Source organism: Erithacus rubecula (assembly GCF_903797595.1).
Source record: "Erithacus rubecula genome assembly, chromosome: 9".
Classification (NCBI taxonomy): Eukaryota; Metazoa; Chordata; class Aves; order Passeriformes; family Muscicapidae; genus Erithacus; species Erithacus rubecula.
Window position 1 is genome coordinate 3,138,155 of NC_136660.1, and position 24,359 is coordinate 3,162,513.

At 50.7% G+C, this 24,359-nt stretch overlaps 2 protein-coding genes and 1 long non-coding RNA gene across 4 annotated transcripts; 1 reads left to right on the top strand and 2 right to left on the bottom strand.

Moving 5' to 3' along the window:
* Window positions 1-1,931: 1,931 nt before the first annotated feature.
* Window positions 1,932-3,763, bottom strand: LOC306804952. The gene is made up of 3 exons (XR_013775074.1): window positions 3,637-3,763; window positions 3,342-3,562; window positions 1,932-2,837 (listed from the first exon to the last, which is right to left on the bottom strand). It is a non-coding gene; the product is annotated as an uncharacterized lncRNA (long non-coding RNA).
* A 3,089-nt stretch (window positions 3,764-6,852) lies between these two features.
* On the bottom strand, window positions 6,853-10,372 carry LOC306804941 (uncharacterized protein). 2 transcript variants are annotated; one of them, XM_079312165.1, is made up of 6 exons: window positions 10,135-10,372; window positions 8,776-9,205; window positions 8,303-8,398; window positions 8,023-8,201; window positions 7,741-7,841; window positions 6,853-7,650 (listed from the first exon to the last, which is right to left on the bottom strand). In XM_079312165.1, the coding sequence occupies exons 2-6, from the start codon at window positions 9,095-9,097 to the stop codon at window positions 7,536-7,538; spliced, it is 813 nt and encodes a 270-aa protein (XP_079168291.1). In that variant the 5' UTR covers window positions 9,098-9,205; window positions 10,135-10,372; the 3' UTR covers window positions 6,853-7,535. The 2 variants fall into 2 exon arrangements, with proteins under 2 accessions (XP_079168291.1, XP_079168290.1); XM_079312164.1 differs by lacking the exon at window positions 10,135-10,372 and having other exon boundaries at window positions 8,776-9,355.
* A 12,057-nt stretch (window positions 10,373-22,429) lies between these two features.
* On the top strand, window positions 22,430-24,318 carry LOC306805037 (uncharacterized protein; the record flags this gene model as incomplete). Its single annotated transcript, XM_079312333.1, has 5 exons — window positions 22,430-22,751; window positions 23,128-23,223; window positions 23,326-23,504; window positions 23,686-23,786; window positions 23,877-24,318. 5 exons carry the CDS (start codon window positions 22,430-22,432, stop codon window positions 23,989-23,991), a joined length of 813 nt encoding a protein of 270 aa, XP_079168459.1. The 3' UTR covers window positions 23,992-24,318.
* Between the last annotated feature and the right edge of the window lie 41 nt (window positions 24,319-24,359).

Sequence of the window (24,359 nt, forward strand, 5' to 3'; positions counted from 1 at the left end):
AAAAAAATGGCCAAGGCAGGTTTCTTTCAATTTATACCCTTAAAATTGCAGGTGAATGGGGATTGCCCAGTTTAAACACAGACAAAAAGCAGAGGAAAGGAGGGTTTCCCCTCAATATAAAACCTTTCTCCTTCAGGGAAAGTGTTAGGATTTTTCATATTTTTTATAAGTTTGGTCTATTTATATATTGGAGGTTAATCTTCCAATTACAGCTTCAAGTAATGAAATAATTTACTGCAAGTTTGCACCCCCCAAAGTCACTTTTGTTTACATTTCTCCAGAAATTGTTGTGTCTGACCAAAATGGGAAAGCAGCAGCTAACAAACACTCTGTATGGAGTTTAGAGTTATACACTAAAGAATTGCAGGATTACAAAGACATGAATAATATAAAAGCTACAATCCTAAGGCATCATTCTCACCATTGTTCCAGAAGAGAGATCACCTGCAAGGTGTGCCCAGGTAACCTTAAAAGCAGCTCTGAAGTGCTGACTCCTGAGATTGCTCCATCAAACTCACCAGTGGGAAGAGTGGCAGCAGCCAAAGTGCCCAGGGGAGTTTTAAGAGGTTAAAGGTCACTGTGTTCCCTGGGGTTAATTTTGATCTCATAGGTGGGAGATGAAAGAGTCATGATTTGTTTTCCTGCTTGACCACTGCACTGTTCACAACTGGGGCTGCAGGGATCAAGCCACAAACAAGAAAACCATGGGCTGGTGAAAGGTCAGAAGTTCCAGGATGAACAGGGGTGTACAAAAAGCAGATACTCAGGTGAGCAAAGTGAATAAATTTTGTTGGAATGTAATGTCAGCTGAACAACACAATATACTTCAGTAGAAATGTGTTTAAAGGGAAGCACATCACACTTGTTTTACCTAATTCATTCCATCAGGTTTCCTTCACTACAAATACTCTCAAAATTAAAAGCAGAGTTGTCTAGTGTGTTACTTCCAAGCAGTGGAAGAGGCAGCATGGAAATGCTTATTCTTCCATGGCAAACTCTCCTGTGAGCTCTTCCAGAGCCTTGAAGGTCTCCACTGTGAATCTGCTGGACAAATGTAAATAGCTGGAATGAGCACAGCCCTGGAGCAATCACAGCCCCACTGATGGAAAAGTGAAATTATCCAAGCAGCAAGATCAGCTGGAGTGTTTCCAGAAGAGCAGCTTTGTTCTGAACCTCAGCTGAGGAGTTTTCCTCATGCACTACAGAGTCCTTCAAACTGTTTTGACCTTTTGTATAGCACTGGCCACACAACAGGTAAATGTGATCATGTTCTTGGACTGAGTTAGTTTTTGGAGTATCTAAACTTGACTACTCATCAGTGGAGGATTTTATGTAGTTTCAGTGTTAATTACCTTCCCTGGTCAAACACAAACCCTTTTCAAGGTTCAAGTACCTCTGTTTTTCACCACCTAACTAACTGCTCAGTATCCTTCTCTAAATTAAAAAACCTCTGTCAGCCCCATTTTCCCAGCACAGATTTGTCTGAGTCTGCAGTCCATCTCACCTCTCAGAAGTCTAAATTCCTTGAAATTTATCAGAACCTTCTTTACACTTCCTAGCTCATGTTGGCCATCTGTAATCCCTGTCCAGCCTGCCAGTGCTCTCCATGAACTGTTGACAAAGTAAATTATACAATATCAGTGGAGGACAACTGATTAATTGGTGAATTAAAAAGAATTAAGCTGATTTTGACTGACAGGACTGCATTGTTGGTGTCTGTAAATCAGTAATTTCTATGTATTTTATTTCAAATTTATCTTGTTGAAACTGAAGTTCATATTTGAACAGATTTTTCTTTCTATGTGAAAGCAACCTGCTGCATGCCTTCTACCCACATTTGCACTGAAAAAAACCCCAAACTGTTCAGCTACTGCTGGCATGATACCAACATTCAGCAATAATGGAATTCAGAGAATGACCAGTTATGAAAATGCTTTCACTCCAAAAACTGATACTTCACTGAGGAAGTTACGCACACCTCCAAAAAAATTAATTAATCAAGCTGTATTTCTGTTTTTCTTGAAATAAATTTTATAAATACTTCTGGCCAATATTTACACATTTGATCCAATTACTCTTCAAATCCTTGTGCTTAATAAGGAACAGGCTCTTACAGTAATTGTCAGAAGTTCTTACAATGCAGCATTGTGGATTCAAAGTCTGCCCAACATTTAACCAGCTTTCCCAAATCCAGGAGACTCTTCCTGTAATGTGGTATTTTCTCACCTCTCCCTGAAGGCAGCAGCATTTTCAGAACAAGATCTGCTTCCCATGTATTGAAACTACTTAGCAATGTGTAAAAGAACATTTCAGAAATGTGGCAAATTGGATCACTGATTGGAAAAATGGAAGAGAGATTTTTGTAATAAGAGTTTCATTCGAGTCACAACCTCGTTTTTCATTTTCTGAAAATGTGTCAGCACTGGGAAATTCTCCTTCCCATCCAAGACAGTGTCCAAACAGAGGCTTTTGCAGGTAAATTCACTTTGCTGAAGTGACACATAATGAACAGAACACTCAGAATCAAACCCTTGGGCCTCTTGCTCCCCATCCTGCTCCTCTGTCTGTGCTTCGTTTCCCCACCAGCCGCGTCTCGCCCGGAGCTCTCAGGGCGCTGCTCGGCTGCTGGGGCTGGTGGGATCTGTGTTCCCAGGTAAAGCCACCCCCATGCTCTGGAAAATGCTCCAGGTGGGTCCTGCCAGGCCAGCCTGGGCACTGTAGGACTCTAGCAGGTTTGCCACTAGGTTCATGTCCACATCCACGGGTGCCAGCTCAGCATCCTCAGCTCCAGAATCAGGGCCAGCGCTCTCAGATGTGGCTGCTCCAACAGAACCTGCCTGCAGGTACAAGGAGCAAGGTTTGTCAAATTGCATGAGCAGATTTAAGGGGAAAAAGGGAAGCTACGAGAGAAAAGAAACAACAATTCTGCAGCCAGCAAAGTCCAGTGCATTCCAGAGTCTTGACAGACAGGAATTCAGCCACCAAATGCTCATGCCAGCTAAAAGCCATCACTGTCCATTACCCAGATTAAGTTACAAAAGAAAGACAGAAAGTCTTGCTGAGCTTCCTATGGGAGCAAACTACTACAGGAACTCCAAAGTCAAGCTGCAGCTGGCTTGCCCTGCTACTGAAAACAGGGAAATGATACTAAGTCTTGGAAAAGATGTGCAAATTCAAAACTTAGGGAAGCTTTAGTCTGAAAAAAAACAAATTATGGTGCAGCTACAGCACACTTCGTTTGCACGTGGGAAGGTTCTGACCACCTTACTCAGAATGGCCACTTCCAGCACATTTCCTGTTTGGAAATTACTGCTACAGATCAGAGCTCAAGGCATACTCACCCCTGTCTTTTGAGTGGTGAAACTTTTCCCAACGTTGGTCTGTGCCAGCTCACGGTCCATCTCCTTCATGTACGACCTGAGACTGCCCACGAGCTCCTCAGGAGACACCTTCTGCTCCTGCCTTGGATTTCCAGCAGCCAGGTCTTCATCATCCTCATCTGAGAAACCAAACTCCTCCTCTTCATCCAGATCATCAGAATCCAGCTCCTCCGAGTCTGCTCCTGGGTATTATTTTGTGTCAGTACAACAGCAAAGAAATCAGTGCCGGGTTTGTTTCAGATAAAGAAAGTCTTACCTAAAATTCTGTCCAGTGCTTTTGTAAAAGAATCCACGTCAAAGGTAACATGGGATTCATCAGATGACCTGAAATATAAAAATATTTTTAAATAAATAAAGCTCTTCTGCTTGCATAAGCCTGACAGAGGCACAAGCCATATTGATTTCTCTCAAGCCAGGATTGAAATGGGAACATTTGAACTTAGAAGTCAGGACTGAAGTGGGAGCATTTGAACTTAGAAGCCCTCAGAATTTTGAAGCCTGTATGGAACAGACAAGAAACAATGACTACAGGAATTTCTGGAATAACAGACATAAATTTTGAAGACCACAAAACCAAACTGAGGGACAGAGAGCAGCTCACCTTGCAGCACTTTAACCTGCACCAGTGTCAGAGTGGCACCAAGCTGATTTAAAGCAAGTACATCTTCACTGCTATGGGTTTGCTTCAGGCCCCTGCTCAGCAGAACAGCTTCAAACTTTGATTCTCTGCACCACAGAATCAACCACAGGGCTGCAGCAGAGTGCAACACTCCACAGCTTCAAACTAAGATACCACTCTAGTCACTGAGAATTCTTCGGCCACTAAGTGGAAGAAGAAAGGCTTACTCTAAAAAGGGAGAGCCAATCCAGTATTTAGTCTTAATGAAGGTTGGCTTCATGACTAATCACTGGCTTTCTTTTCACAGCTGTCAACCTTCCCACAAATAATCATTTGTGGGATGATAATAGGAATAATTCCCTCATCTAGCTCACCATCCTCTGGAGGAAGACAAGCTGCTTCTCTCTCAAATTCCTTCAAATCAATGGATGTTGTCTGTAGTAGTGTCAGGATTTCATCAACTGGGTTCACTTCAACAGAGCTAGAAGAAAAAAATCAATTTACTGAAATTGATTCAATGGGATCACAGGATCTGCATTCAGATTTTCACTCAAATTCTTCATTTTTCCTTCCGTGCAAGCACATCAAAAAGGGAAATGAATCTGGGGGAAGTACCAGAGTACTAGAGAGAGTATTGGCCAAAACAGGACACAGTCAGTCCCTGCAATTCCCAGCTGATGGCTCCAAAGCCCATTTGTCATGGCACTTTTTCTCTATATTTATTTGACCTTGGTAAATATTAAGATTGTCAGATTCCAAACAGCACAGACTGGAAAGTCAAAAAACTACCAGTCAAGATATTATGAGCTGGCAAATCCTCAGATAATTTTGTACTAATTTATTTTTTTATTTGATCTTCCAGCCAGCTCCTTGACCAAAGTAGACAGATTACTCTGTCTTTATTATTCACTGCTTTTCCATGAAACATTTTACACTTCCTACAGTCAACTAAGCAAACAATGGTTTTCAGTCACCTCTTAACCCACTTGGAAGAGCTCAGCATTTCACAAAACCAAGATAAAGAGTTATTCTAGCAAGAACTTCTCCTAATGGAGTGTTCTAGAGGAATTAATATTTGTATGTCCTGGCCACAGCAGCCACGTTAAATGTATGATGGAAAAAAGGGTTCAGGCTTTTTGTAACCAGGATTTTAAAGGTCAGTTAAAGGATTTGTAGGCAGAGTATATGATCTTCATGAATTTCAAGTAGCTCTTACCTTTCTGGCACATCAACAGACTGCTGGAAGTGATCTTCTGCCATATGCAACAGTTCCAGGTACTTCGCAGATCCTTCCATTTCTCCTTATTAAATGAAAGTCACAGCCATGAATCAAAAAAATTCTCCCTCCGTTTTCAGACTGAGGCAAACCACACACAATAAGTGCTGTGATTAGATTTATCTCCAAACCACAAGCACTGCTGGAAAGATCCCAGGCAGGGAGTGAGGCAATTCAGAAACAATTTCTAATGGTAGGAAGAGAGGGGAGAAAACTGTGAGTAGGGTGGACATGAGGAAGACATGGAAAGCGAAAGATTCTACTCTAAGTAAGAAAAACTCCAGTGCCTCCTGTGCCTTTTGTACAAGAAGGAGAGAAGAGTGAAACTGTAGCTTAGGAAAAACCAAGTCTGGCCCTCGCATCCCAACCCAATGGGCGGGGAGCACAGGAGGGAGCCCTCAGCCTGTCTGCTCCTCCCTCAGCTGCAGCCAGAGAGCCAAGAGGCTGCACACAGGCAGGGACACAGCTGTGGGGACAGCCAGGGACACCGGGCTGGGGACAGGCTGCAGCAGGAGAGCTGCACAGCCTTGGGGGCAGCTGCGGCTGCCGCTTGCAGCCACTGCTGGGGCCGAGCGCAGCACGAGGCCTCTTCCACACATCGGGAAACAGCCACACACCTGCCAGCCCTGTCCTTGCCAGCTGACACTGGCCCTCCCTCGAGGCCACAGGCGTGGCCCTGCACTCACCCGGCAATCTTCTGAGGATCCTTCTGCCGCTCCGAGCTCCGGGACCGCCTGTCCGGCACAAAAGCACCAGGACAGGCCCTGCCCTGACCGAGACGGCGGACAGCGCCGCTGCAAACGAACACTGTGAGGGACGCAGCGGATTTTAGTGTTTTTGACCAAGCAGCGAGGCGGAGTTTGGCGGTGGAGGGAGGTCCCTCCTTTCCTAAAAGAACCACTAAGAAAAGCGCCCCACAGCGCAGAAGTTCCTAACGATCGGCAGCCCCGGGGGAGTTTCTGGGGGCTCTGGCCAGGCGGGCTGAGCCAGGGCAGGGCCAGGGCAAGACACAGCGCAGCGCTGGCGGCGTCCGGCGCTGCTCGGAGCCTGCCGGCCTTGGCAGCTCAGGCACACAATGAACCCCAATTGGCGGCGATATCCAGCACCTGCTGTTTCTCCCCTCGTACCCTGGATGCATTTGACACTTTTCCTCCCTCAGAGCTGCAAAGCAAAATGCCCGCCTGCCCCGTGCCCATCCCCGCCCCTTCCCACCGCTCCAGCCTTGTCCCTCTTTCTCTCCCCTTTACTCTGCTCCACTTTCTCCTCCTCCTCTCCCTGCCAGCTCGCAGCAAAGACATTTCACCCCCTGGCACCAGCTGCCTCCTCTCACTCCAGGCACCTGCCCGTGAATCCAGAGCCGCCGTGGCAGCGGGTAATGGTGGGATAGGAGTGAATTATTGCAGGGATGATTGGGCTGGGCTGGGCCTGGCCAGGTGCCCGGTGCCAGCAAAACCGCTCTGTCCCTCTCCTGCTCACCCTGGGTGGGGAACAGAACACATCAGGAAAGGCTCGAGGGACTCGATAAAGGTGAGAAATCTCTCACCCATCATGGGAATAAATGCCCCAGACTGGGAAAATTAATTGAATTTATTATCAAGCAAATCAGAGCAAGGGAATGAGAAGTACGTCAAAGCCTAAAAATGCATCTTCCCCACACTGTTCTTTCCTTCCAGGGATTCACTTTATGCCCAATTCCCTCCCTCCCTCCTCCCCACACAGTGGTACAGAGGGACGGGGGTTACAGTCACGTCACATCACTGCTTCTTCCTGGGGAGCCAAACCCTTGTCCTGCTCCAGCCTGGGATTGCTCCCACAGCAGGACAGTCAGATACTTTGCAACAAAGACACAGACAAAGAGACAAAGACACCATTCTGCACAGTCAGGTGCCCGCTGCCAAAAGTAGGATTCCTCCTCAGCACGTGCCAGCTGTTCTTCTTCCTCTTCCAAGGACAGATCAAAAGTTTCACCTTCAGGCCACTTGGGGATGATTGCCGAGCGCAATTTGGATTTCACATTTGAGTTTGTTGTGCAGTGAGGGCAATCCCTTCCCTCCAGCCAGCATGGCTGGCAGGATGGGTTGCAGAGACTTTTCCTTTGAACAGCCAGCCCAGCGCTGGCAGTGGGGATGAACAGGCACTGAGGTGACCCTGAGAGCAAGTGCAAGGCACAGGGTGCAGCTGAGAAAGGACAGCCCTGTGCCGGGCTGAGAGGGGAAGCTGGGACTGCCCAGTGTGGAGAAGCTCCTTTCTCCAGCCCCTGTTACAGGGGAGCTCGGGCCTTGCTGCAGAGATACGGCTGCGGATTCGAGCACATCACACTCCTGAATTTCTCCTCAGCCAGGTACACACACTCGGAATTGCCCAGGACAGGAACCCTGCAGGGAGGAGCAGAGGCAGCGCTGGTTCGCAGGGGAACACGTTGTGCCCCTGTCCCCCCATGCCCTGCCCGGCTCCCCAGTACTCACGAAGAATTGTAGCTGCTGCCGTCCCCCCACTGCAGGTGCTCGCCCCATCTGCGCAGCCCCACCCAGTAATCGCCGTTCCCGCGGAGGCGGAAGAGCAAATCCTGCCAAGGAGAGAGCAGTGGCAGCTGCCCCGGCCCCTCGGGGGGACACGGCCCCGGGGCTCCTTCCCTGCAAGGCCCCGGCACAGGGCTGCAGCCCCAGCCCCACCAGCACCCAGCCCGGCCCACCAGCACCCCCAGGCTCCCCTCAGCCACCCCACAGCGCCCGCAGCCCCTCACTCACCATTGCCTCATCCTTGACAATGGCCAGGGAGGCCCCGAGCTCGGAGCACCGCTCCTGAGCCTCATCCCAGGTGCCTTTATCCCTTGAGAAATTGTAGCACATTCCATTGTATCCAAACCAGCCAGAGTCACAGCCCAGAATCAACGGCGGAGTCCCAGGTGGAAGTGGAACCTGTGGTGCTGCAGGGGGAAGAGGAGAAGGTGTGAGGATTGCCTGTGCAGGGAGCAGGGACCCCGCTCTGCCCCGAGGGGCTGGGCCCAGCCTGCTGCCCCTCCCTTACCTGACTGCACAGCCAAGGCCACCGCCAACGCCAGCAGCAGCAACAGGAGCAGGATCAGCACCGAGACGAGCACGGGATGGCGGCTGAACCACTGGCCTGGAGCAGGAAAGAGCTGCTGGCTGCCAGAAGCACAGCCGGCCCTCGAAGCTGCTCCCCCAATGGGCGGGGAGCACAGGAGGGAGCTCTCAGCCTGTCTGCTCCTCCCTCAGCTGCAGCCAGAGAGCCAAGAGGCTGCACACAGGCAGGGACACAGCTGTGGGGACAGCCAGGGACACCGGGCTGGGGACAGGCTGCAGCAGGAGAGCTGCACAGCCTTGGGGGCAGCTGCGGCTGCCGCTTGCAGCCACTGCTGGGGCCGAGCGCAGCACGAGGCCTCTTCCACACATCGGGAAACAGCCACACACCTGCCAGCCCTGTCCTTACCAGCTGACACTGGCCCTCCCTAGAGGCCACAGGTGTGGCCCTGCACTCACCCAGCAATCTTCTGAGGATGCTTCTGTGCCCATGGCCGGTTGCTGATGTGTCCTGGGGACACAGGGGCTCTGTCACGCTGCCATCCCTGCTGCGGATTCCATTCTCCACATCTGCATTCACTGCACACTCACAAGTGTCGTCCCCCTGCTTCTGACGAGTGGCTTCTTGCGCCCCTGGTAAGGGTGTCAGCCTGGCTGCTGGTTCCTTCTGGAGAGGCTGGTGCTCCTTCACAGGCCCCTGGATGGAGTCTGATTCAATCTGCTCCAGCTCAAAGACAGAATCTCTCTGCTCGGAACAATCAGCCCCTTGCTCTGGACTCATCAGGAGTGTCAAAAAAGCCTTTTGGAGATTGGTCTTGGTTACAGCTGCACACCCACGGGGATGGCTCTTTGAAAGGGACACGATGACAGGTCACGGTTGGTCCTGGCCCTGCGGGACACCGAGGATGAGGAAGAGAACCGGGATGAGCCATTGCTGCTACGGCACCAGCTCGTGGGGTTAACTTTTATGGGATTAACTTTTTGATGCTTTAGGCACTAACTTTATTATTGTATTAAAACTCTGTTCCTGGAGCTTCCACAGTGTTGGGGGCTGGTTTTTTCTTTTCTTTTCCCCTGTCCTCCCCGTCTGAAATATTTTCCCACTGACATGTTAAAAAGGCTATAGACAGGAGAGGGGAAGACTCCCGGTCCCTTTAAGAGCACTCGCAGGGCCGGGCGGGTAAAGGGACAGTGTCCTTCCGCTTGTCTGGGAGAACGGTGGCTGGAAAACCTCGCTGTGCTGCAGCAACGCCGGGAGCTGCATTCCTCGGCTGCGGGACGCCGCAACCCCCTGCTCGGACTATCTAACACCTCCACGCATCCTGCTGGAGCACCGGGACCGGCACTGCACCGAGATCCGTGCAGTCTCTCCTCTACCCTTCCCACCCGGGACAAAGCCGCCGTCATCCAGCATTCCGGCAGTGACACGGGCTATTTGCACCGCCTCCCTTCGGGACCCGCCAGGGGAGCTATTCATTCATGGCGGTGTGCCCAAACGGAATGTGACAAGCTACGGGTAACATAACCACCTAACCCCGTATCTTTACTTGAAAGCCCCTTAATTTCAAAATTGTAATAAATTGGAGGAAAGCGGATTTGAATTCTCCGTCTCAGGGAGGGGCTCCTGCCTTTTTTGGCAAATACCTGTCTTTCAAACCAGGCCGCACGGAGAAAACTAGTATTTATTTTTTAACCTTGACTAAAACTCGCACTGCTACTCGTGTAAGCAGCTTAACTTCAAACTATCCAAAAGTTTTAATTCAATCCCTGCACTGATTTCTGTCAGAAAAATTCAGAGAGACCCCCGACTCATCAAACTCACGCAAACACTCCCCAGCGATCCGCGGCAAGGAGGAGACCGCGGGCAGCCGCTCCCTCCGCCAGCTCAGGCCAGGGGCACACGGGGGAAGCCGGCGCAAGGAACTCGCCAGAACCGCCCCGTTCCCCTGAGCGCGGCCCCTCCGGCCGCAGCGAGCCCGGGCTGGGGCACAACCGAGCGGGGTCGTACCTGTGCTGGAGCCGCTCCCAGCTCCGGTGCCGCCTGCCTGGACTAGGCCGCCGGGAGAGAAAAGCGCTCCAGTCCCGCCGGGAAAAATAGCGGAGGATGGGGGATGCTGCAAGGTGCCGCCAAGCGCCGGAGAGCAGAAGCAAAGCATTCAATGAACTTTTTGGCTAACTGGGGAGAGGGAGGGACCGGCGCGGCGGGGCGGGGAGAGAATCAACCAATAAACAAACACACAAAGCTCCTGCTGACGCCGGCTCAGGACTCATCTACTTCTGGGCGTTTGGCCAGGCGGGCTGAGTAAGCCGCGGGGAATGTGATGTAAAAGACACCAAGAGAAAACACACCAACCTCGTGGAAGGTGCTCAGGGCCTGCCTGCCTTTAACACGCTCAATTCAAACCCATAGAACAGCACTATAAAGTCATTCTCCTTCCATTTAAACACGATATGAATGGAGAAACGTGATTTCTCGCCTAGTGAGACGCCAAAAATAATGAAAAATATGTGTTTTCCTTCAATAGAGGCTCTTCAAATCGTAGGTGAAGGAGAGTCCTCCCCAGTTCAATCACAATCACAGAAAAAAAGCTTTTTTCCTTCGTTTTAAGTCCCTTTTCTTCTCGTAACCACCCCTCCCTTTTTTTTTTTTTTTTTTTTTTTTTTTTTTTTTTTTTTTTTTTTTTTTTTGCGGCGGCTGCGGCGGCGTCACTGGACAGTGATTGGTGTCACTTCTCCCTCCTCAGGGGTCACACCCGGGGCTGCTGCCGCTGCCGAGTGCTGGGAGTTTCCTCCCAGTCCCCTCGCAGTGTCCCTCTGCCTGGCAAGCACCGGCAGCGATGGGGAGAGCACTGCCAAGGAACTGCGAGCGCTGCACCTTCCCCGTGCTCCTCATCCCCTCCCAGCTCCTTCTTGTTCACTCCCGCTGCTCCCACTCGCCCTCCCAGTTCCCTCACAGCATTCCCTGTGCTCCCAGTTCCCTCCCAGTGTTCCCAGTATCTCTTCCAGCGCTCCCACCGACGGCAAAACCCTGCGGGACACTGTGGGAAATAGGGAAGTTATAGAACTCTCAGAAAGGTGAGTGAAAGCAAATTTCAGGATGGGGAAATGCAAGAATGCTGAAGATGCAAGGACAAGAAACAACAGGGCTGTGAGCTGTGTAGAGAAAATATTCTCAGGAAAATATGTTAAGCAAGACAGTAGAAATATGTAAGCTTAATAATGAAGATTTATCCATTGTTTGAAGCTATTACAGGCAAACACTGTTCAAAGCAAGATTTATGTGTGGCTTTATTAATTGACCTGAGCATACATTTGTCAGCTTTTAATATTATAGTATTGGCTAGAAAGTTGTTAAAAGACTTTGTCACAAAGAGAACTTTGTCTGCTGTGCATCTCCCTTGGTTCTGTCAAATGAGGCTGATGATTGTGATGCTCAAGCATTCCTGTCATTTGTGCACATAGATACAGGTAAATATAAGGTAAGAGAAAAAATATCCCAAAAACCTCATAGTGTGCTGCCCTGCTTCATTTTATGAAACAGCTATTGGAATCCCCAGATAGTTAAAAGGGACACCTGTGGAATAATCCTTTTGGATTATAAATGGATACTGTTCTCATCTCCTCCTGGCTGCTGTCCTTGGCAGGCTCCAGCTCCTGCTGGCAGCACCTTGGCATCCACCACAGCTTATCTTCCCTCTGGCTCCAGGGGCACCCTCTGCCTCCTTCCCTGCTCCTGCTCGTGCTGCTGCTGCTCTTCTGAGAGAGGGGAGGAACAGCAGAACCACCAGTGTGCCAAGGAATGCCAGACTTGGGACACAGCTTGGGATCATAACTCAAACAGTAGATCCGGGAGTGACAGCAAATGGAAATGCTGCCAAAATTTATTCAAATAGCCGAAGTGACAATATTCCATTACATTTACCTAATTGCTCAGGAATTAGGTGAGGAATTGGTCAGAAAGACAGAATCTTGAGCCAGATAAAGGTTTTGATTCCTCCAAGGGGCAATTTCTTGCTATGCCTGTGAGATATGGTAGAAATTATCTCAATCCACAATAGGAGGCCCTGTCTCATCATGGAATCAAAGAACTCAGACAAGCTATAGAGGAGAATGGCCTGGCTTCTACTTATTTTGAGAACATGATAAAAAGTATTTGTAATTCCTGTGATCTCACTCCTTCAGTTTTTTGCAATGTGGCTTCCCTGACTTTAACCAATCCTCAGTATCTCCTGTGGGACTTGCAGTGGAAAGGTGTCTCTGCAGGCTCAGAGAAAGTTGTGCTGGCAGTGCCAATGCTCAGCTCCCAGTTGCTCAGCTGGCTGGGGATTCACCGTATGACAAGCGCCAGGATCAGGCTGTGCTGCCCAGAGCTGCCTCAGGAGATGCCAAGAGCGCTGTGAGAAAGGCTTTACGTGCTGTAGAGCCAGCTGGTAGCTGTGCTTTTCCACAGCAATGCAAGGCCACACTGAAGCTTAGAGTGCATTTTTAGATGCTGTTGAAAGGCAGTGCCCAGATGAGGTAGCTCACCCCTATAGCATTAACAGCCTTGCTTTTACTAATGCAAATGAAAAATGTAAAAAAGTGATTTTAACTTGAACATCCAACAGTTCCACAGATGCTTTCTGCTCACAATGAACTTAACACTCCACAGTCTGTTCCTAAGGTCCAAGCTAATGCTATGGGAGATGAACTCAGAAAGGTCCTCAATACACACATGACAGCTGTGATAAAACTATAGCCATTTTACAACAGAAGTCCAAAGGGGCTTGTTTTCATTGTGGGCAGTCTGGCCATCTTACAAAAGATTGCCCTGAGGCCACAAGGAAGGCCAAGCCACCTGGTATTTGCCCCCTATGCAGAAAAGGAAAATGTTGCACAAATCGGTGTCATTCTCAATCTGACATTGAAACAAATTGTGGCACCTCAATTTCTAGAAATTTCAAACACCAGGGTGGGACCCAAACGAAATGCCAGTTGTGCTTTCTCCACTCATACCTTGAGAAATCCCACTTCATTTCCCCCAGGGGCATGTTACAAACTGTAAACCTTCAAATTAATTTACCTTTTGAAGGACTCTTTTCATTAGTGTAGTGCTACAGGAGTTACCAGCAGTTCACAACAGAGACAAGATTTTTTAATTATAGACAAGGACAATAAGAAAATTTTTGGGCTTTCAGTTCTTTCAGCTGTTGTCTCAGCAAATTGTAATGAAGAGCTACTAATTTTAGCTCTTGGATAAAGTGTCCCTCTTTTAATTCAACCAAAACGAACAATTGCTATTTCCTTTAATTTATCAGTGACTGCAACCAACCAGGATAATTACCTGAGGACTCCACCTTTCACTAAGCAAACTGTGTTTGGGAAATCTATCACAATGTCTGATGTTATTTGGGTGGCATCTGTTGGCAGTTAACAAGAAGAACTGACTTGCAGTCTGACTTATGGTGGTAAAACTAATTTGCATCATAGGTATGCCAGACACAGGTGTAGATGTCACTGTGACCTCTCATAGCTCTTGGTCCAGTGATTGGAAGTTGATGTCACCTGTGGAGTTGTTGAGGTCACTGTGTGTTTGCAAAGTGAATCCATGATTACCATTACAGGTCCTGAAGGAACACAGCTGCCATTTATCCCTCTGTGGTGCAGAGACCCATCACAGTATGGAGGAGAGTGTTCTCTCCCATGGGGAACCAAATTAGAAGTGGGCCTTTGATGGGGACTTCATCAATGCCCACCACTCTGAAGCTGACATGGAAAACAGATACCCCTGTCTGGATTGACCAATGGCCTATATCAGAAAAAAAATTAAACATTTAAAAAAAACTAGTAGAAGAGCAATTCCAAAAAACTCACAGCACGCCTACCAACAGTCCTTGGAATTCACCAGACTCCTGAACTTCTGACTCCTGGAGATTGTTCACAACCTGAGGAAGATCAATTAAGTGATTGAGGAGATGGGATCCCTGCAACCTGGACTTCCCTCTGTGTCAATGATTCCAAGAGATTGGTCCCTTGTCATCATTGATTTAAAAGACTGTTTTTTCAACATTCCACTCCATCCAAAGGAGTGACCTTAGCAATGCACTCAATGTCCTATCTAAACTGAGGGGTCCAGAATCAAGTAGAAATGTTGCAAATCTTGCAAAGTGTGTAAGTTTGTTTGTGTGATGTTTGACCCAATGAATGTAGTAAAAAATAACTAGCTAACTAGCTTTTTTTTTTTTTTTTTTTTTTTTTTTGCTTTGCTGGAGGCAGAGTTCACCCAAACAGTTTTTCCTAGCATGCCTCTCAGATGTACCACTGGAACCTGATCTCCATCTGATGCTCCCAAGGGCTCAGATTGGGCAGGGACCGCTCAATTACTGGAACCATGGGTATTCACTAACCATGTGGCCTTTGGTAGATTGATCTCCCAGTTCTTGAAAGTCCCCCCACCCAGTGCTTTTAACGTGGTTTTAAGCAGACCATTGCACCACTCTGCCTTGCCTGCAGCAGTAAGGAATATGTTACACCCACGTACTCCCTAGCCCAGGTGTTGTAAGGTTGTTCTTGAAATGAGTCCCGTTGTCTGACTCAGTTCTTTCAGGGGTACCATGCCTCCAGAGGACTTGTTTTTCCAGGTCCAGGATGGTGCTCCGAGCAGTGGCGTGGGGCACCGGGTAGGTCTCCAACCATCCGGTGGTGGCTTCTAACATGGTCAGCACGTAGCGCTTGCCCTGGCAGGTCTGAGGCAGTGTGATATAGTCAATCTGCCAGGCCTCTCCATACTTATATTTGGACCATCGCCCCCCACACCAGAGGGGCTTCACCCGCTTGGCCTGTTTGATGTCAGCGCACGTGTTACAGTCATGAATAACCTGAGAGATGCTGTCCATGGTTAGATCCAGCCCTCGGTCTCCTGCCCACTTATAGGTGGCGTCTCTGCCCTGATGGCCTGAGGCATCGTGGGCCCATCGAGCCAGGAACAGTTCTCCCTTGTGTTCCCAATCTAAGTCTATCTTTGAGACCTCTATCTGTGCAGCCTGATCTACCTGCTTGTTGTGCCTGTTTTCTTCATTAGCCTGACTCTTGGGGACATTCACCAAATTCACAGAATGACTAGGCTAGAAGAGACCTTCAATATCATCAAGTCCAACCCATGCCCTAACACCTCAAGTAGACCATGGCACCAAGTGCCATATCCAGTCTTTTTTTAGACACATCCAGGGATGGTGACTCCACCACCTCCCTGGGCAGACCATTCCAGTACTTTATCACTCTTTCAGTGGAAAACTTTTTCCTAATATCCAATCTGTATCTCCCCTGGCACAGCTTGAGACTGCGTCGTCCCATTCTCAGCTGCTGCCTGGTGAAAGAGACCAAACCCACCTGACTACAACCACCTTTCAGGGAGTTGTAGAGAGTGATAAGGTCATCCCTGAGTCTCCTTTTCTCCAGGCTCAACAAGCCCAGCTCCCTCAGCCATTCCTCACAGGGTTTGTGTTCCAAGCCCCTCACCAGCCTTGTTGTCTCCTCTGGACACACTCAAGTGTCTCAACGTCCTTCCTAAACTGAGGAGCCACAACTGGACACAGCACTCAAGGTGTGGTCCCACCAATGCTGAGTACAGGGGAAGAGTGACCTCCCTGTTCCTGCTGTCCACACTATTCCTGATCCAGGCCAGGATGCCATTGTCATCTACATGACGGACTTTCATGGGTAACTTCTCTACCCAAGTGGCAATGTCTTTCCACTCATCAGCAGCCCAGATTGGTTTTCCTCTACGTTGCCAGTCAGCCTTTTTCCACCTTTCCAGCCAACCCCACAGAGCATTGGCTACCATCCACGAATCAGTGTAAAGGTAGAGCTTTGGCCATTTCTCTCTCTCAGCAATGTCCAAGGCCAGCTGAACAGCTTTGAGTTCAGCAAGTTGACTCGATCCACCTTCTCCTTCGGTAGCTTGTGCAACCTGTCGTGTGGGGCTCCATACGGCAGCTTTCCACTTCCGGTTCATCCCCACAATGCGGCAGGAACCGTCGGTGAAAAGGGCGTAGCGTGTTTCATCTGCTGGCAGCTGGTTGTACGGTGGAGCTTCTTCAGCCCGGGTCACTTGCTTCTGCTCCTCTTCATCAGCGAGACCAAAATCTTCACCTTCTGGCCAGTTTGTAATTATCTCTAAAATCCCAGGGCGATTTGGGTTGCCAATACGGGCGCGCTGCGTGATGAGGGCAATCCACTTGCTCCATGTGGCGTCGGTGGCATGGTGAGTAGAGGGAACCTTTCCTTTGAACATCCACCCCAGCACTGGCAGTCGGGGTGCCAGGAGAAGTTGTGCTTCTGTGCCAATCACCTCTGAGGCAGCTTGAACTCCCTCATAGGCAGCCAAGATTTCCTTCTCCGTGAGAGTGTAATTTGCTTCATACCTATTGTCACTTCTCCTCCAGAATCCCAGAGGTTGGCCTTGAGTCTCACCAGGCACTTTCTGCCAAAGGCTCCAGGACAGACCATGGTTCCCAGGTGCAGAGTAGAGCACATTCTTCATCTCTGGTCCCATCCTGACTGGGCCAAGGGCCACTGCATGAGCAATCTCCTGTTTGACCTGGGCACTTTTCCCCTCTGGTGCAGTTGCTGTTGGCAGTGAGCTCTGGCAGGTTCCTGGTGGGCAGGAGCAGATGCAGTGATCCTGCATGTGTCCCAGATGGGAAGAGGAAAGACTGCTGATGAATCCTTGGAGCAGTGTTGATGCTCCAACAGGATGGTTGGAGATGGCAGGCTGAAGCAGGAGAGCATCCTAGCAGGAGTGTGGGGTCCAACAGCAGAAGAGGCAGCCCCCGGTATTGGGATGGCAGGATGAGGTTTTCCAGCAGCCTTCCTCCTCCCAGAGCCAACAACCAGTGAGTGCCACCAACATCCCCCAGCTTTACCTGCTTCTAATCTCGTGGTGTTCTCCCCCTCTGAGAGAAAACTCCCAAAAAACCCCAGGGAAAATATGAGCGAAAGCCAGCAACTGGAGGAAAAGACAGGAGGTGAGTTTAGACAGTTGTACAGATTAAGTCCCATGGATGTGCCTGGAGCATGGCCCTCTGCAGCAGCTCTTCTTACAGTTCAATTGAAAAAAAAAAAAAAAAAAAAGCTAAAAGCTGATGCTCAGTACTTTGGGATCTGGCTGATAACTGTGGAAGGGATGAATTCTCTTACTGGAACTCAGGCAGTGAAGTATAATAATCCTGCAGCCAGATTGCTTCTAGTTCAGCTTAAATTCATTGGGTTTGGGGTTTTTTAAAAAGTATTCTTAGAGGTGCTACTAGTGAAAGACGAGAAGTAGACTAGAGCACTCTTTTCCTTTCAAAAATATATGTATATAACTAACTTTTTAACTCTGGTTTGGAGAGACTATCTTTTTTCCCTTTCTTTACAAGAGACCTTCAAGTCCTGAGGCACTGGGCTAATACTGGCTGCATTTTATTGGCTTTTTACAATTGAACAAGGGGCTGATAAGATTGACAAGGAAGACACAACTAGGAGCTCGCTGGGCAGCAGCATCCAAACTCTTTGGGTGATGCAAAGAGCAGTAGGGGATGAAGACTGTTTTCCAGTGTCATATTGATCCATAATAACATGCTCACTGACATAAAAGTCACTTCTTATAAGCCACTTGTTATTTCTCAAAGTGCAGGGGCTGGAGTGTTTGACAAAGCCTGGGCAGAATGATGAGGAATATTCCTGTCAGATTTCTCCTTCTCTTCTTGTGCCAGCAAGAGCAACCCACACTCGTTGAGGGTTTTGTTCCTCAGTGATTGTGTGCAGTTTAGAGTGAAAAGAGTTCACAGAAGCATTAATTATTGAATCTGCACTGCCCACCTCAGACATGACCTGTAAGGAGAAAGAAGTGCTCCCAGTCACTCACCAGTGAGCCCTCTCCCATCATCTGCCCTCAAATAAAACCCCCAAAAAACCAAAAAAAAACAAAAAAACCAAAAAAAAAAAAAAAAAAAAAAACAACCCCCCCCCCCCCCCCCCCAGAAAAAAAAAACACACCAAGAAAAGGGATTTAAAATGAAGGAGGAAAACTTCAGTAATTGTGTTTGAACTGGGGAGGACACCCCATCACCTACAATTTGAAGGGTCTCAATTGAAGGGAAACACACCTTTTTCATGATTTCTGGTGTCTCATTAGGCGGGAAACCAGAGTTTTCTATTAATTTCATGTTTTAACAGAAGGAGAATGCCTTTATGGCAATGTTCTCTGAGTTTGAATTGAGGGAAAGTACTCGATTTTACTGATCCTAAGGGTTAAAGGCCGGCAGACTCTGAGCACCGCCGGATGCGCGCTTGTCGAGAACTCCCAGAAACAACTTCCCTGCAGGGTGAAGTTTCATGACTTTGTACTTGTCGGAGTAAAACTTTTAAAGCTTCCGCAGCGTGAACTTTCATTGACTTTGGTTTGTCGGAGTAAAACTTCTAGAGCTTCCGCAGCGTGAATTTTCACGTACTTTGTGCTTGTCGGAGTTGTTTAGTAATTTGGATTGCCCTGCCCCGCCTCGCCTCCTGTCCCGCACTCGGAATGCTCAAAAGGGACAAAAGCCGCTCCGAGCCCACCTCGGCACTGCAACGGCCGCGCTCGGTGAGTGATTGCCGGGGATGGGAGCTGGGCTAGGGCCGGGGCAGCCGCGGCCGGGGCGAGCCCGCCGGGAAAGGCTCTGCCGGGGCCGGGCCGGGCACCGATCGCTGCAGAACGAGCGCAGTTCCCGTGGGACGGCGCAGGCTGCGGCAGGCGCTGTGCCAAGGGCGACAGAGAGCTCTGGCACCGGGAATGCCGCTCGCCGCGGGAGCCAAGCAATGGATGCGGCTGAGAAAGGGGCTGCAGCTGCGCTGGGATCCGAGGGGACAGCGGAGGGACACTGCAGCGGCAGCGGGGCTGGCATCGGTGGCGCGGGACTAGGAATGGCCCCGAGGGGCGAATGGAAACTCTCGCTCGCCAGCCGCTCGCATGCTGCGGTGACAAGAGACCAAAAAGGGCGCGGAGGGATGTGTGACAATGCAGTTCCTCGGGAATCACACACGGGGGGATGTGTGACAATGCAGTTCCTCGGGAATCACACACGGAGGGATGTGTGACAATGCAGTTCCTCGGGAATCACACACGGGGGGATGTGTGACAATGCAGTTCCTCGGGAATCACACACGGAGGGATGTGTGACAATGCAGTTCCTCGGGAATCACACACGGAGGGATGTGTGACAATGCAGTTCCTCGGGAATCACACACGGAGGGATGTGTGACAATGCAGTTCCTCGGGAATCACACACGGAGGGATGAGTGACAATGCAGCTCCTCGGGAATCACACACGGAGGGATGAGTGACAATGCAGTTCCTCGGGAATCACACACGGAGGGATGTGTGACAATGCAGTTCCTCGGGAATCACACACGGAGGGATGAGTGACAATGCAGCTCCTCGGGAATCACACACGGAGGGATGAGTGACAATGCAGCTCCTCGGGAATCACACACGGAGGGATGTGTGACAATGCAGCTCCTCGGGAATCACACTCGGAGGGCTCGAGGGGACCGGCCAGGGCCGAGGAGCGGGGACAGAGCCGGCGAAAGCGTTCTGAGACACGGGGAACAAAGGAGTTTGGAACAGCCTGAGGAAGGATTTGAGAGGCGGGGGAGGCCAGAGCTGACACGGGGAGAACAGAGGGGCCCCCAGGGGGTCCCGAACTGCCCACCTGGGGTACAGACAGAGGGCTGAGGGGAGGAAGAACCGGCACGGAGTATGCTGGAGACGAAGGATAGGCTGAAACATTCTGATGAAGTAAGGCAGGAGAGACTCTGCGCTGAGGGAGAAAAGAAGCGAAGTGCTCAATTTGAATTAGGCAATCATTCTGGGATGCAGAGGGTTTTGGGGATTCGTTTTGGGCTACACAGGAAAAGCACAGATGGGGTCAGCTGTTGAAAAATGCTCATGATCATTGGACAAGCAGCAATAATTTTAACCTGCTCTGATCCCCTCCAAAAGTGAATGGATTATAAAGTTTCCAGTGGACAACATCCCAAAAAGAGAATGTGAAGACAGAGTTAAGGTCTGTGCTCAGATAGTTTGTATTGACGAACTTAAAACGATGTTCCTCATCCTGAACATTAATTATAGGGTCCGAAGTAATAACTATGATAAACGGAGATAAACGTCTCATTTCTCAACAGACAAATCTTGTCCCCTGGTTTCTTTTCCCCAGAGCTCACCTTGATTCTCCACAAGGCTCCTTCCTCAGCTCCATCCCAGGGTGTGCAGCAGCCAGGAGGAGATGAGAATAATATCCATTTATAATCCAAAAGGATCATTCCACAGGTGTCCCTTTTAACTATCTGAGGATTCCAACAGTTGTTTCATAAAACCAAACAGGGCACCAACAGGGCACCAGCACTGTTGGGTTTTTTGGGACATATTTTCTCTTACGTTATATTTACCTGTAAATAACATAAACTCTGTAGCCAATAGCATGATATTAAAAGCTGACAAGTGTTTGCTCAGCCAAATGATGAAGCCACACGTACATATTGCTTTGAACAATGCTTGCCTCTAACAGCTTAAAACAATGGATAAATCTTCATTATTAAGCTTACATATTTCTACTGTCTTGCTTAACATATTTTCCTGAGGCCTGTGTCTACACAGCTCACAGCCCTGTTGTTTCCTGTCCTTGCATCTTCAGCATTCTTGCATTTCCCCATCCTGAAATTTGCTTTCACTCACCTTTCTGAGAGTTCTATAACTTTCCTATTTCCCACAGAGCCCCGCAGGGTTTTGCCGTCGGTGGGAGAGCTGGAAGAGATACTGGGAACACTGGGAGGGAACTGGGAGCACAGGGAATGCTGTGAGGGAACTGGGAGGGCGAGTGGGAGCAGCGGGAGTGAACAAGAAGGAGCTGGGAGGGGATGAGGAGCACGGGGAAGGTGCAGCGCTCGCAGTTCCTTGGCAGTGCTCTCCCCATCGCTGCCGGTGCTTGCCAGGCAGAGGGACACTGCGAGGGGACTGGGAGGAAACTCCCAGCACTCGGCAGCGGCAGCAGCCCCGGGTGTGACCAGAGAGGAGAGAGAAGTGACACCAATCACTCACCAGTGACGCAGCCGCCAAAAAAGAAAGAAAGAACAAAAGGGATTAATGGATTTAAAATGAAGGAGGAAAACTACTTTTCGGTAATTGTGTTTGAACTGGGAGGACTCCCCTTCACCTACTATTTGAATGGTCTCAATTGAAGGAAAACACACATTTTTAATGATTTTTGGCGTCTCACTAGGTGGGAAATCACGGTTTCCCATTCATATCGTGTTTAAATGGAAGAAGAATGCCTTTATGGTGCTGTTCTATGGGTTCGAATTGAGTGAAAGAGCTCCATTTTACTGATCTCAAGGCTCAAAGACCGACAGATAACGAACACCCCCGAGTGCTGCACTGCCAGTGTTGGCGCTATATCATGCCAGCACCTACCTGGCAAAAAAATGCCTGGTGGGATGACGTCGCTCACCTGCTTCTGCGGTGTGTCATAATTTTTATATTTGCACAGGACCAAACGCATTCATTCCTTTAGGGACAGGAGATCACCCCGTCTCCATTCGCCTCGCTGCTTGGTCAACACTACCAGAAGCCGATCGGCCCTCAGCACATTGTTCGCTGTAGCAGCAGTGATCGCAGTCTCTGTCCGTGCTCAGCCGGAGCGTTCCTCTCTCCCGGTGCTTTCGGGCAGGTCCAGGCAGGCGGCACCGGGGCTGGGAGCGGCTCCAGCACAGGTACGACCCCGCTCGGTTGTGCCCCAGCCCGGGCTCGCTGCGGCCGGAGGGGCCGCGCTCAGGGGAACGGGGCGGTTCTGGCGAGTTCCTTGCGCCGGCTTCCCCCGTGTGCCCCTGGCCTGAGCTGGCGGAGGGAGCGGCTGCCCGCGGTCTCCTCCTTGCCGCGGATCGCTGGCGACGAGCCGGTGCCGCAGCAGCGATGGCTCATCCCGGTTCCTTTCCTGATCCTCCGTGTCCCGCAGGGCGGGACCAGCCGTGACCTGGCATCGTGTCCCTTTCAATCGGTAATCCCCGTGGGCCTACAGCTGTTCCGATCTCCGAAATACTTTTTTCAGCACTCCTGATGTGTCGGGAGCAAGAGGCTGTTTGTTCCAAGGAGAGGTATGCCGGCTGTGAGCTGGAGCAGAGAGAATTCTGCTCCGTTCATGGGCCTGAGAAGGAGCTCCTGCATCTCCAGAAGGAACCAGCAGTCGGGCTAACACAATTGCAAGGGGCACAAGAAGCCACAGGCTGCAATCTCAGCGACACCACGTGTGAGTGTGCAGTAAGTGAAGATGTGGAGAATGGAATCTGCAACAGCGATGGCAGAGTGACAGAGCCCCTGGATCCCCAGGGCACATCAGCAACCGGCCTTGGGCACAAAAGCATCCTCAGAAGATTGCCGGGTGAGTGCAGGGCACGCCTGTGGCCTCTAGGGAGGGCCAGTGTCAGCTGGCAAGGACAGGGCTGGCAGGTGTGTGGCTGTTTCCCGATGTGTGGAAGAGGCCTCGTGCTGCGCTCGGCCCCAGCAGTGGCTGCAAGCGGCAGCCGCAGCTGCCCCCAAGGCTGTGCAGCTCTCCTGCTGCAGCCTGTCCCCAGCCCGGTGTCCCTGGCTGTCCCCACAGCTGTGTCCCTGCCTGTGTGCAGCCTCTTGGCTCTCTGGCTGCAGCTGAGGGAGGAGCAGACAGGCTGAGAGCTCCCTCCTGTGCTCCCCGCCCATTGGGGGAGCAGCTTCGAGGGCCGGCTGTGCTTCTGGCAGCCAGCAGCTCTTTCCTGCTCCAGGCCAGTGGTTCAGCTGCCATCCCGTGCACATCTTGGTGCTGATCCTGCTCCTGTTGCTGCTGCTGGCGTTGGCGGTGGCCTTGGCTGTGCAGTCAGGTAAGGGAGGGGCAGCAGGCTGGGCCCAGCCCCTCGGGGCAGAGCGGGGTCCCTGCTCCCTGCACAGGGCAATCCTCACACCTTCTCCTCTTCCCCCTGCAGCACCACACGTTCCAGTTCCACCTGAGACTCCGCCGTTGATTCTGGGCTGTGACTCTGGTTGGGTTGGATACAATGGAGACTGCTACTACTTCTCAAGGGATAAAGGCACCTGGGATGAGGCTGAGGAGCGGTGCTCGGTGCTCGGGGCCTCCCTGGTCATTGTCAAGGATGAGGCAATGGTGAGTGAGGGGCTGCGGGCGCTGTGGGGTGGCTGAGGGGAGCCTGGGGGTGCTGGTGGGCCGGGCTGGGTGCTGGTGGGGCTGGGGCTGCAGCCCTGTGCCGGGGCCTTGCAGGGAAGGAGCCCCGGGGCCGTGTCCCCCCGAGGGGCCGGGGCAGCTGCCACTGCTCTCTCCTTGGCAGGATTTGCTCTTCCGCCTCCGCGGGAACGGCGATTACTGGGTGGGGCTGCGCAGATGGGGCGAGCACCTGCAGTGGGGGGACGGCAGCAGCTTCAGCTCCGGGTGAGTGCCGGGGAGCCGGGCAGGGCATGGGGGGACAGGGGCACAACGTGTTCCCCTGCGAACCAGCGCTGCCTCTGCTCCTCCCTGCAGGGTTCCTGTCCTGGGCAATTCCGAGTCTGTGTGCCTGGCTGAGGAGAAATTCAGGAGTGAGGGCTGCTCGAATCCGCAGCCGTATCTCTGCAGCAAGGCCCGAGCTCCCCTGTAACAGGGGCTGGAGAAAGGAGCTTCTCCACACTGGGCAGTCCCAGCTTCCCCTCTCAGCCCGGCACAGGGCTGTCCTTTCTCAGCTGCACCCTGTGCCTTGCACTTGCTCTCAGGGTCACCTCAGTGCCTGTTCATCCCCACTGCCAGCGCTGGGCTGGCTGTTCAAAGGAAAAGTCTCAGCAACCCATCCTGCCAGCCATGCTAGCTGGAGTGAGTGAATCGCCCTCATTGCACAATAAGCTGGAATGGGAAATCCAAATTTCCCTGGGCTGTTGGAAATCATCCCCAAGTGGCCTGAAGGTGAGACTTTTGGACTGTCCTTGGAAGAGGAAGAACAGCTGGCACGTGCTGAGGAGGAATCCTACTTTT

Bases quoted from the DNA above. Each gene is read 5' to 3' on its own strand.
- LOC306804941 (XM_079312165.1), bottom strand. From the start codon at position 9,097: ATGAGTCCAGAGCAAGGGGCTGATTGTTCCGAGCAGAGAGATTCTGTC. The intron at 8,202-8,302 runs GTAAGGGAGGGG...TTCCCCCTGCAG, and splicing joins GGCCTTGGCTGTGCAGTCAG to CACCACAGGTTCCACTTCCA. The intron at 7,842-8,022 runs GTGAGTGAGGGG...TCTCCTTGGCAG, and splicing joins TTGTCAAGGATGAGGCAATG to GATTTGCTCTTCCGCCTCCG.